Below are 14376 nucleotides of genomic sequence, written 5' to 3'. Positions count from 1 at the left end.
GGAAGCACCCCTGAGACACAGAAGAGTAAAAAGTAGAGTTGTTCTAAAAAAATAGATTACTTTTTGCCTAACAGTGTATCTATGCAAAAAAAAAGGTAAAAAACCTGAAAAACAAGCAAGAAAAAACAATGAAAAAATTGAAGTTTGAAATGGTGATTATAACATACCATAGAATCATAGAATCAATGGATGGTTTGGGTTGTAAGGGACCTTAAAGATCATCTAGACAGGATTGTGAGAATCATGTATAAGATGGTGAGAGCAAGATTTTCCTAATGATTTTTTTCATCAGATGTCAGGTTTTGGACAATAGAGCTGATATTCAATAGTTAACTCAGAAAATAGAAGAAACATGTCATTGTATGTCAGAGGATATATACAATGCAAATTAGAGCAGATAATTTGACAGCAATGAGTGTACAGATAAAACCTATAAATTCTACAAACGCTCTACTCTGAAGGTCTGAAGAAAAAAGAATGAATGATGGATGAAGCAGCCATCGTTACATTCCACATTTCCACTTCTCTGGAATGTCATTCACCATAGCCCAGCCAGGCTTGATCTGGTGAGCTACAGCAAAAGCCATGATGGCACAGTAACCTTTTCAAAGCAGTTAAGTAATATTTCAGTTGTAAAAGCAAAGCAAAACAGCCAGAGAAGGTGTGGAGGCAGTCTGTGCCTATAGTCAGGTAGGCACAGTTTATCTCAGGCAACAAAACCTTTGGAGAGCTTTGAAGAAGCAGTGTCCGCCTGTCACAGCTCACTTCTAAGTGTTGTCTCTTAACCCACCCCTCATTCTCTGCTCTTCCTTTTTCTTTCACTTCCTCTATTCTTGGTTAAAACTGGGAGCTAGCATAGTAGAAGCAAACTTTTTCATCTTGAGTGACATCATTGTCTTCAGGTACCTGTAGATGGTCTATCTGAAGCTAATGCATTCTTATCAGTGTGTGTATTTTCAGGCAGGTAACCTTGAATTAATTCTAGAGAAAAAGCAGACAGCTGTATAGTTTTCTTACCATACTATAGGGATCTCTAGTTGCTTCACATAAATGCAAACAAATTGCTAAAGGAGGTTTGGTGGAAGAAAGCACTAAATCAGCAAGTAGAAACTAGGTCCCTCAAGAATCCCAAAATCCAGACATAACTTCTTAAAAAACAAAACAAAACAAAACAAAACAAACAAAAAAACAAACAAACAAAAAAAAAAAAAACCAAGAAAAAATACAAAGAATGATGTAGCCAGTTTGTTTCCATAAGAGAGCTCACAGGAAGAATAAAAAGATAGGCAGAAGGAATAATCACAGAATGAAATGCAGAATTTAAACTGCCTTGTGATGGAAGAAATGTTTCTTCTTGATCTGTTGCATGTGTAACAGACTGTTAAAGGCAGCAATTGGGGAGTTTTGGTATCGTTTTTTGTTGGGGTTTTTTTGTTTGGTTTTGGTGTATTTTGCGGAGCACGGGGGTGTCTTTTACCTTCCGTGCTTTTTCTGGGGTCTTTCCTGAAAAAGTTGGAATTCCAACGTAAATCACTAAGCAGAAAAGTCTTCAGATTTCTGAAGACAGGCCCCAGATTAGGTGTTTGTGGGTGGACAGCCGGAGTAAATTCACACCCCCACCGGACCTCCGTTCTCCTACGCCCTTCAGGTTTCCTCCCTCTCCCTGCGGCCGCACGCGTCCCGTGGCGCACGGTACCGGGCTCCTCATCCCGACCCCTCACAGAGGAGCGGGAGCGGAGCAGTAGAGCGGGGCAGGTCCCCCGCTCGCGGGTGGGGGGCACGGGGGCCGGGAGGAGGCAGGCAGCCCTCCTCTCTCCTCCCTTCCTTCCTCTCTCCACCCTCCCTTCCATCCCCGTTACGCTGCGGGCGGGGGTGCCGCCTTACAGGTCGCAACCGCTCTCCGGTGAGCTCCCCGCGGCGCGGAGAGGAACGGAGTGGCACGGAAGCGGCCCCGGCCATGGTGCTACGCGCCGCGGGGCTCATCGGCTGCTGCTGCTGCCTGCTGCCCCTCGTCCTCCCCGCAGCCCCAGGTAACGCCGGGGGAGGGCAGCGGGAGGGCGGAGAGCGGCGGACACCCCGGAGGTTGCCCCGGGAAGCGGCGCAGCCAGGGGTGGCGAGTTGGGAAAGTTTTGGGAGTTTGCCGAGGCTGGGAGGCGGGAGCCCTCCTGCAGTCCCCGGGGGGCAGAGCCTTCCTCAGTGCCCGCTCCTGCTGGACGTGTTGGTGGTCTTTCGGACGCTTTTCCTTTGCATCCGGCTGAGTGCGTCTCTCCTGCCATTTGCGCAGGACGTCAGGGGCTAACGGTGATACTCCAGAGGAACATTGCTCGATTCAAAGACGTGAAACAAACAAAAAAATGTACCCGAGACCTCTTTAACTCACGTTATTCATGCATGAGTTAATGAAAAGGGTAATTTTCTTAAATCTTTTTCTTTCATCCCATGTACAGTTGAAATGAATTGAAAGCTTTCATTGTACATTGTATTAAATGAAATTTCTTTTTAACTAAAGGTACTTTTGTGTTTCAAGTAGCTTTGAAACAATGCATTTTGAGTGTCATGTTATGAAATTGCATACATGATTCTGTTCTCAAATTTCCCTTTTAAAGACGTGCATAATGATTTTTCATGCACTTTGCGTATGCTAAAGTGACTTCATTCTTTCATGGTTACTTCTTTATGTCATTTCACTTATCCTATAGGAACACTCTGCAACATACTTTAAGTTCATTTAAAATTTTATTTTGCAAAAACATGTGTTTGAAGAAAGAAATCAGAGCATCGTTAATTCTGGGTTCTTTTAAAACAGCAGTGATGTGTTTTTTTGGGGGGAGTGCTGATTTTACTGGTTTGATGTGATAAATCTTTCTTCCAGGTGTGAACTGTAAAACTGGCTGCCACCCAGAGAATGGATTTTGTGAATTTCCCAGTGAATGCAGGTAAAAATATCTGTCAGACAGGACTATTAGCACAGGAATGAATGGCTTCAATAATTTATAATCCTGGTAAAATAGAAGTTGAAATGATTTCTCATCTGAAAACATAGAAGTCTAATGAAACAGCACTCTATTAGATTGCAGTAATTGGAACCATAGAGTATATACATCTAGGTTCCTTTTTAGTCTGCTTTTTCCAATAAGGGAAGCCTTTACATTGATTAGCATTTATTTATTTATTTTCTCGCTGAATGAAATGGTTTTCTTCACATAAACTGTTGCTAGTACCCAGAAGCATTGATGGTATCTTGTTCAAATGTGCTGCACAGTCCAATTTTGTATCCAAAAGTTTATTTATTGTGCCTTAAAAAGGGGAGCATCTTTGCAGTTATGTTTATTAAAAATAAACTATGCCTCTACCTTGTCTTTTATCTCTTTCAGGTGTCAGCCTGGTTGGCAAGGTGCTCTTTGTAATCAGTGTGTTCCTTTCCCTGGGTGTTTGCACGGCAGCTGTGCCAAGCCCTGGCAGTGCATCTGTGAGGAGGGCTGGGTTGGCAGCCTCTGTGACATAGGTTTGCACATCCTTTCCTGTCCTTGAGCAAGTGAGGTGAAACAGCCCCATCTGGTGCTAGAGACACGCTAAAGTCCTTCTGGATAACTTGGTACTAGATAATAGGGGGATTCTTGGCAGGGGCAGATAAACCCGGAACTTTGATAATAATTTAGGCAGAAACATGCAGTATCTTTTGTAACTGGTCATACATGTGAGCGAAGTGTAAACTCCTCATTCCATTTTAAACAATGATTATTGTGGACAAGGCCAACAAATAACTGCTCCCTTGTCATATAAGCCATTTCTATAAAAATGCAAGTCGGAATATATTAAATAATTTGAAATATTTACCTAGCACATCTATCTATCTATCTATCTATCTATCTATCTATCTATCTATCTATCTATCTATCTATCTATCTATCTATCTATCTATCCATCCATCCATCCATCCATCCATCCTATCCATCCATCCATCTGCTACTTTCTTAATACTTCTTAAAAAGGAAAGCATTGTACTTATTTCTTCCTTTACTTAACCCACTGACAATTCTGTAGAGTAGTATTAATATAACTGAGAAAAAGTCTGCCAGAACACGCTGCCGCTTCCTTGTGGCACCCTCCTTGTGAGGAGCAAGCACAGCTCTTGTGTGCACTCTCTTTCCCCTTGCCAGTCAGAATGGGCCAGCTTAGCAGAAGCAAGCTGTAGAACTGGCCTCTGCTGAGCTGGCTTATTTTGGCTGACACAGACAAATGTTCAGCCAAATGGACCTGAGGGGGCCAGAGCCACATGAGCATCCATGAGCATATGCCTCTTCAGCCTACGTAGCTGCAGCTAGAAGAGGACAGGTATCCCGGGCTTCATTCTCTTTTCATGTATTTCAGGCTTTTGTTGTAATCCAGCAAGTAATTTATAGAGCATGCCTGTGTTCTGCTAATGCATGCCCAAAGCAGTAATTAAGGATAATGCAGTTTGAACTGGATAAAATTTTCAAAATGAATAAAAATATTTCAGGTAGTTGACATGTTGCAGTGACATGGACCTTGGTGCAAGGTACTCGGGCACTCAGGCTTTGCAGCCTGTACTCACTGGCTGCACACATAAGCATAGACAGGCTTCTTATTTAAAGCTAGTCCTGGTACATTTGCAGGAGCTGCAGTAGAAGTGGTGCAGATGTGACTATAACTTCTCAAGAGATGTTGCACTGTGCACCTCCCACAGATGTGTTTGTACTCAGGACAGCCACCTAGATTCTTTTTACAGACAGTGAGGAAGAATGGGTTCCTCTGCCATCTACAATCATAGATTTCTAAAACTAGACTGAAAATCCCTCCACTGCCACCTTAGGAGGCTCAGTTCTGTTACCTGGCAATAACTCCAAGGTACTTTTTTTAAAGGTACTGTCTTCACATCTAAAGATTCCTGCAAATGAATATTAAGGTTTTCAAGCTGGGCATACTTTTAAAACCCATGAGTTTCTAGCTGAATTTTTAAGTACTAATATAATTTTGCAATTCTGACTCTTGCGACTGGTATGTAGGATGCAAAGCAATGCTTTGGAAATTGTAGCCATATCTTCACGGAAAAATATTATTCTAATACATATTCATTAAGATAGTTATATTATACAAGCCAGGTATTTCAGAAACTGTTATTTCTCTCAATGCTCAGAGTGATCTCAATCTTCTTTGACAGTTTGAATCTAGATCCCCATGAAGAGCTGCCAAGAACATTCAGCCAAAAGAAATAACCTTCTTTTCATGTGCAGGGACATGTTATGTTGACAGTCTGTTATCTCAGTGGATTTACTTACTCTAAATGCATTGTTTTGTCACAAGGGATCAAGAGAGGGGCCCTCTTTTCTTTTTTTTCTTTTTGCTACTGAAAGATTGCTACAAGTTGTTATCCTGATCAAGTAAAGTACTGAAACCTCAAATGGGTTAATTGCTCAGCCACTGGTCCTGGCCAAAAAGTTGATGTCAGTTTCCTGTATTAAATTATTACAGATTTGCTGTTACACATTAACAGATAGCACTAAATGAAACTTGGGTTAGGAAGAAGGAAGGGTTTTGAAGGCAGCTCCCCTTTTTGGGGATCCCTGGCATCACACATGCTGTTTTTTTTAAATATGGAAATACAAATCCATTAATTTCTTATCACAAAGTACTGTGTCTCTCTCTTCTAATACTGACTTTTTGTGTACAATGAGGGCAAGCCACAGCCGTTATATTTTTCACATGCCTATGATATTAAGTGCCATTTTTTAACTACTGGAGACCGTTTTTAGCTTTGGGTATGTAATGAGAAGGTGTGTTAAAAAGCTACATTTGTGTTGTTTCTGTGGAGACTGATGAAGAGTTGTGAGTAATGCAGTTTTGGTACTCTAAATTCTTTCTTTTTTTCTTTTTTTTTTTTTTTCTTGCTATAGAAAGTTTAATATTTGCAGTAAATTTCCAGTATAGCCACTGGTTTAATGTTGCCAACTATAAGCAAATGTCAACTCACAAGGGTGGGAAAACTCTGGGAAGGTCTGAAGTTCATTGTCCACTACTGTAAATACCTGAAATATTTGTAAACTGACAGATACAGTCCAAGCAGCTTATTTGCTTGCTAAGCATAGGAGGAAAACAGATAATTTGGACTAGTGGTGATATCTCTTTTTCTGTTTTCTAGAAAAGTTAGTGTATGGTCTCCTTGGCTTGGATCATGGAATTTCCTTTCTGGAATAGTTTCGAATCATGAAGTAGTTTTGCTAATGCCTCTGACTGTGTAGCTGTTGTTTTTACTATGGACACTCTGGTTCTCAGTTCAGGTCAAGAATGACTTTCCCAGTAATTTAGAGGCCCACAGATTATAGGTTGAGCTTGGTCCACTGTAAACACGTAGGGCAAGATCAGTGGTATCATTTATGACTATTACTGCAATTATGTGGACAGACTTTGCATTTAAAGAAGGAAATCTGTGAGTTGGTATTAGTGTTAACGCTGCTGGTTAACCTCCTTGCAGTGGAGTGCACCAGTCTGTCTGACTAAATGTCCTGGCATCTTTTCATCCTGTGGAAACACAGCCTTGAAATTGGGTATATAAACACCTGGAACCAGGCTGCACAACAGTTTCTCTCTGCAGCTGACATATGCTATACAGTACAGGAAACCACAACAACCATTGAACGTAAAAAAGGGAAAACCAATTTAGTCAATTTATTTCCAGGATAAAACAACAGCCCAGTCAGAGTATATGATCCACCTTGCTAAATCAGATCAGTTATCTGTCATCTTGCCATCTCTGTGTCTGCAAAGTCATGTTATTGGGCCTCTGACTTCCTGCCTGAATCACATCCTCCATTTGGCTAAAAACAAATGTGGTGTGAGCTTGGAGTAAACTGTGTTACATGTCACTTGACTTCTTTGCCCAGGGCAAAGACTTTAATGATTTTTTACTTCGATGATTGTCACAAAGAGAGTGTAGGTGGAGCCTCTAATGCCCGTACTAGGCATGCATGAGACAGGATCTAGAAACTGCTGTGATATAAACTACTACTGAGCCTGCCTTCCTTCCAAAAAGCACTCAGTGATTGTTTTATTTACTGCAGCATCATAATCTGGTTTTACACAAGTATTACTTACTTTATTGGTAGTGTGGTTGTGGCTAGTCATAAATGTGTACATGTCATCCTTTTTTTTAAATTCTCATCTCAGCCTCAGTTACCACTTGAAGCAAGTAAATCACTTGGCTGTTGGCCTTTTGAGATGTAAATTTGATAAAAATATAGAAAACAGGCTATTTGAGGTCATTTATGTAGTATGTTTTAAAGAGTTATGTTCCAGCAAGTATCTAAGTTGTGTTTTAAAATTAAATCGCTGACATAAATTAGTGACAGTAATGTATGTGTATATGTGTGTATATATACACACTATCCATATATTTCAAAGAGCTTCCTTGCTCCTGCATCAGAATTCATGCCTTTAAAGCCTGTGAAAATAGGTAGCAAATAACACTGCTCCAAAAAGTATTCAAGGTTACTTTGGTCCTTGTGAAAATTGGAGCTTGCACTCAAAGCACATGGAAAGTGGTTGTTTTGCAGTGAAAATAGGCTAATACATGAGAAAATAGAGCCTCTTATCCAGGGAAGATTATATTTAATAGCTAGGGCTGTTGAAATGTTTTGCTATGGTTAAAATTTTGCAGTACCTCTTGATATCATCTAAATTTCATGTTATGTTGTGGGAAGCAAAATACAAATGCCCTTAAATCCCTTTTCGTCTTCTTAGAAAGTGTATGTGTGCACATGTTTGTGCGAGGCATCAGATAACTTTCAGTAAGATCTTCTCTGCAGCTGCTCCATTAACTGGCTAAAATATGCACTTGTTTGTTTATTTATTTTTAATTATTTTAAAAATTCAGTAATCATTTGAATGGGAAGTGGCTCAGCAGGGAAATTGTAAAGAAAATGAGATGTGTGACTTTGGGTCCAGGTGTCAAACAGCTTTCTCTTAGGGTACAGTTATGTAAGGGCTTGATGCAGCCCAGCTAAAAGAGGAGATTTTTTTTCTGGAACTTGCTGATCTCTGTTATTATTAAATGATTGTTCATAAGCACATAATGATAGGCTCTGGGCAGGGAGTGGGGAGAATTCCCAGTTCTGATTGCTTTATCAGAATTCTGCTCATGGAGAAGACAAGGTTATGAAAGGATGACTAGAGTACATAGTTCTTTCTTTCTCCCATACTAATATTTTATTGATAATATTACTTATTTATAGACTGGAACAATTTGCAAGTGGGAGCTATGAAGAGAGAAACTGAAAGTGCTTGCAGTAATAGTTGAACAGTCTGAATTCCATTTTAACAGAGGGAGGAATAAATCAGAATTTATAAAATGGAGGATGAAGGACTGTTAAAGTTATACTGTGTTTGAAGTATTATAAACTATTTACTGACTCTTTCTCATTAGATTGAGACCTGTTGTTTTTTCAAACAGATGTTCACCCATGTTCTGCAAAACCCTGCACCAATAACTCAACATGCATAGAGACTGGTGATGGAGGATATATTTGTCTGTGTGGCCAGGGATTTACAGGAAAAAACTGCCATCTCAAAAAAGGACCTTGCATTATTAATGGGTAAATATTGATTACTGACATGATTTTAAAACACATACTCCTTATGACCATTATTCAGAATTCTTTGGTAAGTAGAAGTGTCTCTGTGCTAAAATATATAATACTGATATTTTTATCAAACTTTACAGATTTGATCTGTTCATACTGTAAAGATTTGGAGATTATCACCATGAGGGTTTGTGCATAATTTTAGTACTCAAAGTATTTGTACATTTTATTGTGGTGAATTTATACCTTCCCAAGATTTTTGTAAACAAATTTGAAGTAACCTCCCATCCTGTGTTCTCACCTCTAATGAAAGATGTACAAGCCATATACAGTAATATACACAAGCTGTCCACACAAAAACATCTGGTGCTCCAGTCTGCCATTTTTCTTAACTGACATGTAACGGTATGCCCATAGTCTACTGAAGGAGATAATCTTCTACCAGAACAGGGAGTGTGGGAGGCCATTGCTCTCCATTCTCTGAGTGGGATGTTAGGAACAGTATTGCCAGCAGGTTAAAGGAGGTGATGCTTCCCCTCTTCTCAGTCTTGGTCAGATATCTGTATTGCTGGGCAAGTTCTGGGCTCCCCAGTATGAAAAGGACATGGACATACTGGAGTGAGTCCAGTGAAGGGCCACAAAGATGATTAAGGGATGGGAACATCTCTCGTATGAGGGGAGACTGCGCTGGATTATTTAGCCTGGAGAAGAGCACTGGGAACTTACTCATGTGTATAGATATTTGATGCAGAGAAGCCAAGAAGATGGAGCCAAACTCTTCTTAGAGGCGTTCAGTGGAAGGACAAAAGGGAACGGGCACAGACTGGAAACTTTTCAGCAGTATTGCTGGTAGAACTGCTTGGAAAAAGGGCGACCTTTCAAAGCTAAAGAAAATGTGAACTGGTGTTTTTGTTGAAGTCTAGAAGTATCTGCTGTCTTCTAGCTCATCAAGGATACAGAATGCCTTTCTGGTGGTTACAAGCTTGGTAAAACTATCACCTTAAAATCACAGTTTTCTTTTTGAAGATTGCCTTCTTTCTCTCTAGGTCCATATTGGTGCCCTCTGGTTCTCTTTTTGCTCAGAGATAGATAATGATGAATATTCAGATCACCTTGTGACAAAATCTTCCTGAAGACTTGTACGTTCTTGTTTAAGGAACATTAACACCTCTCTCTGTCTCTGGCAAGAACTGCCATTCTTGCAACTTTATGTCAGTGGAATATTTTTGCCATTGCTTTTAATTTTCACATAGTTCTGTTTAGGTTTACTTTCAGCCTCTGAGATAACTGCTCTGTTCTGCCTGTTTCTCTTCATTGACAATGAGGACATTTAAGTTTCTCACACATGGGTTGAATCAGATCTAAGCTACCTGCCTAACACAGAGGATGTGAATAGCTTGCTTTCTCTACTTTTCATCTGTAAAGCAAATATTTCAGTAATTCAACCCAGGCATATTTTAACTGTCCAAGATAACAGGTGAGGTACAGTATCAATGAAATAGCGCAGATTAATTCCATGTAATTCTTTAATATCCTTATTGTTTTAAATTGCTGAAACTACATTTTTGTGATGGTACTCTGCATTCAAACTGACTGCTTATGAGCTAGTCTGGAAATAATGAACAATTTTTCTTAAGGAAATAACATACTTGAAACAGCAGTTAATTTTCTCTAGAATGCTGTGTCCTTTTCAGGAAAATGAGCCGCAGGCTCTGCAAACCTGCTTTTAGTGCAAAAGGACAACTGTTCTCAGTGTAAGCGCTCTGTATCTGCTAATACTTCACAGTCCACCAGAGAGCGCACCTCATATCCTGGAAAGAGACCTCATTATATCATGCCATTTCATTCACATCTCACTTCATATCAGTTTGTCTCTGCCTCAGAAGGTAACAATGTTGATATTACTAAGCATTGTCCCTGGCTCCCTGATGCACGTTTACAGATGGTACAAAGACAATTCACAAATCAAAGTGTTTGTTCTAGTCTGTTTACAAAATCAGGCACATGATCCGTATTAGTGACATCTGTGATGAAGTTTTGCTCTGAAGAAAAGCAGCAAGTGGTACTTTCTAAAATGAAATCAGAGTATTTGGAAAGAAAAGAAGCGGTACACCCATGCTTCCACAACCGGCATTTTATATATCACACCTTGTTGAACATGTGTTAAATGCCAAAAATGCATTTTTGCACAATCTATTCAAGGAGGTGAATATTACTAGTTTATTTATTTAAATATATGAAAGTCAGGCAAATGCAGCTCAGTATTAATAATAAACATAGTATCAAAATTCTACATAGTGCCCCTTAAGTGTTTTTACTTAAATTATTTACTCTTCTGAAAGGTTTGGAAAAAAATTTTACACTTGCATTCTCCAGCAATTTCTTCCTGTTTGTCTAGAAATTACTGTAATTCAACCCACCCATAAGGGTTCAAACTTCTACACTTTGCCATATGCAAAGCAGCTTGTCAGATTTTCCATGGGACTTGTAAAGCAAAGAGAGGGTGCTTGACTCTCCAGGAAGAGCAGAACTGCTCATTTACTCAAGGACTGTACAACTACAATTTCCATATTTTGCTTAAAGCAGACACAGTGCCTAGTGATTGTGCTTGACTTCCTTGTTTGCATGATCACCTCAAGCTGTCACCAACAGCTGCTACATCAAAGTCCAGTGAAACCCACACCTTTTGCTTTCCTAATATTGCTTCCAGACTTCCAGTTTGTTCTTTCAGTAGCTTTTTTTCCCAGCCAACATCTACAATGAAGGACAATACAAAGAGGTTTATTAGCAGTTTATATGAAAGAGCCAAAAAACAGGCAGATGATTCACCTACCACAATATTAACACCCTCGTGATGGGTGGCCACCAAGTATTTCAGTCCCCAGTAAAGCCAGAGTTACTTGGGGTGCTTTCGTGCTTTCTATCGTAGAGTATTAGGAGTATTATACATATATATATATATATATATATATATATATATATATCTCAGAGTATTATGAAAAGTGTTGCTGTCAGAGAGGCTTGTCATAAGCTTTGTCAAGTGTTACTCATCTTTAGGTTTTATTATTAAGTTTTAAAAGCTTTGCTCATATATGATGAGCTGCCATGAAGTGGGTGTTGAGATTTATTTGTAAACTTGTGACCCAGGGTCCCTTTTCTGCCAACAGGGCCAGCTAAAGGACTAAGTCCACATCACTCCACTGAATTGGTGTTTGTGCCTTTCTGTCAATGGGTGGCCCTATCTTTTGGCCTGTCACTCAGTAAGGTACAGTTACACTGCAAAGATAAAAAAAGATGTCTCAGTGAATTTACATCACTTAACGCATAGTACCAGGCTATTAATTATTAAGTTCCTAAATGGTTTGCTGAAATACTTGGTTTCCTATGGTTCTGTCCTCCCATTACAGCTGCCTTTGCCAAGGCTGAAACTATCCCACTTACATATTTTATTACATTTATCAAAATTTTTGGCTGAACAACAGTTTGCAGGAAAGTATGTTTGCTTCTAAATTTTTTGTGTCATAGAGCACTGGAGAAGCAGAAAAAAATCGATCGGCTTTACATCTAGCAGCTATTGCAGAGTATTTTTCTTTCCCAATAGAACACATGGATTATTTTTTGAATAATCAGGTGGAAAACAAAGCCATGGTGCTAGTGTCTTTGTTCAGTTTTGTCTGAATAGTTGCTCAGCTAAATGGCTCTAAGCATATGAAAACAGTGGGAAGTTTAATTTTAATAAATGTTTGAAATAATTTTAAATCCCTTCACAGCTCTTCAGATTGAATTTATATACTGGTCTACTAATCCTGCCCGAAGGGTCGGCAGAAGATATTATAATCTGTATTGACAAATCTGTTGAACAAACTCATTCTTGATTCAACTTCATTGACTTCAGTGGATTTGCATTTGGAATTGGCTCTTCTAAAGAAAAACAGCCCCTTTTATTGCATAAAGTGTTTCATAATAGCTTCTTTTGTTGGACTTTAAATTCAGTTTTGTCTGTGTGGTTGTTATCTATTCTAGTTCTCCCTGCCAAAATGGAGGAACGTGCGTTGATGACAATGGTTTTGCGCCCCATGCTTCCTGTCTGTGCCCTTCTGGTTTTGCTGGCAACTTCTGTGAAATAGATAGAGATGACTGTGAGTCCAACCCATGTGAAAATGAAGGAACATGTACAGATACTGGTGTGGGTTTCAGCTGTTTGTGTCCTCACGGCTATACAGGAAAGCTCTGCAGCAGCCGTGTCATGTTCTGTGCAAGTGGCCCATGTGAGAATGGAGGGACATGCAGTGAACATCCCCAAGAAGGGTTCAAATGCATCTGTAAATCAGAATTCATTGGTGTGACCTGCAAACATCCCAGCAAAAACACAAGTTTTTCTGGAGCAAATATGGAGACAAAGCACATGCAGAATTACAAGCCAACCTCAAAAGCTCATCACAGATCAGTGCATCAACAAGAAATCCTGAAAATAACAATGAAAGAAACTATCCAAAATGCAGATCCCTTGCTGAGTAGAAGCCAGGTGATATGTTTCGTTGTACTGGGCTTGCTTACATGTCTTGTTGTCTTGGGTACAACCGGGATTGTGTTTTTTTCAAAATGCGAAATGTGGCTTGCTAATGCCAAATACAGTCATCTCCTACGCAAGAAAAAGAACTTTCTTCTGAAATCTAACAATGGGGAAAATCTCTCAGTTAATATTATCTTCCCAGAAAAGATCAAATTGACTAATTATACTAAGAACTACACCGCCATTTAGGCCCTTGAAAGCCAAGCAGCAACTTGCAACTTTTCATAGCAATATGTAAAATAGATTGAATTTATTGCCCGTGATTGGCATGAGTATTTGTGCTTTAGCTTGTGCTGAGTGATAATGAAAAAATACAATGTATCTATATTGCGAAGGATGTTTTCATTACTCAAAATAAAAGGTAAAATAAAATAATTTTTTTTAAATATTAAAGAGCAGGGAATTGATTCTTTTCAAGGCAGCTATTGTTTGTAAAATGTAAAGTAAAGTATAAAGTAAAATCTACCACTAGAACTGTATTGCATCTTTCTTGTCTTGCGCAAAGTTTGTGTGGCAAATATGCTACCTGTAAATTTTGCTTTTTTTAAATAAACAGCAGTTAAAGGACTATACTGGTTTATTTATTTATTTGTAAATGTTATGCCACAGCAAAGACCGCAACAAGTGTCCCTGCTTAATTCTTCTGCTCTATGTGACAAAGACTTTAGAGACTGCAATCAACAGGAGCAAATTCACACCAATGTCTCAGCTATCCAGGCAGTTTTGCTATTTTCACATGCTGCTTTGATAGAATCTTGCAGGTCTTTGTGATACTAATTTCAGGTTAAAGGTCTCTGTTACTTGCCATGCTGCCTCCATAAATTGTTCTATTTATCTATTTTTAAACGTTAAAAAGGTGTTTAATGTCTTTGGTCATACTTTCTGTTTAGGGACCTAGTAGAGATGTAAAGGATCTGATCCTGACTTTTCTATAAATACTCCTCAAAGAATTCTGCTGAGAGAAGTATCCTTCATGCCTGTGTCATAGGAAAAAATGAAAAGATAACATGTGACACCTGAAATAGGACAGCTGCTTTTAATTCTTCATTTCTGTTTTTTCTCTGTCATATTTCAGGGAGAGAAGATTTTCAAGAATCAAAAGCAGCGCTGGCAGAGAGGCAAAGGGTCATAAAAGCCAACAAAAATGTTAGGGGTCTGAGAGCATTAATAGGTCTTAATATCCCTGAGGAGCCTAGCCAGGGGGCA

The 14376-nt window shown here is 39.3% G+C and overlaps 1 protein-coding gene across 1 annotated transcript; it reads left to right on the top strand.

Moving 5' to 3' along the window:
- Positions 1 to 1875: 1875 nt before the first annotated feature.
- DLK1 (delta like non-canonical Notch ligand 1) lies at positions 1876 to 13630 on the top strand. The gene is made up of 5 exons (XM_065685062.1): positions 1876 to 2030; positions 2873 to 2936; positions 3375 to 3505; positions 8468 to 8609; positions 12621 to 13630. Exons 1-5 carry the CDS (start codon positions 1958 to 1960, stop codon positions 13357 to 13359), a joined length of 1149 nt encoding a protein of 382 aa, XP_065541134.1. The 5' UTR covers positions 1876 to 1957; the 3' UTR covers positions 13360 to 13630.
- The last annotated feature ends 746 nt before the right edge of the window (positions 13631 to 14376 follow it).

The sequence above is a fragment of the Lathamus discolor genome, chromosome 6 (assembly GCF_037157495.1).
Source record: "Lathamus discolor isolate bLatDis1 chromosome 6, bLatDis1.hap1, whole genome shotgun sequence".
Classification (NCBI taxonomy): Eukaryota; Metazoa; Chordata; class Aves; order Psittaciformes; family Psittacidae; genus Lathamus; species Lathamus discolor.
This window is presented reverse-complemented; position numbering and strand designations above follow the sequence as displayed.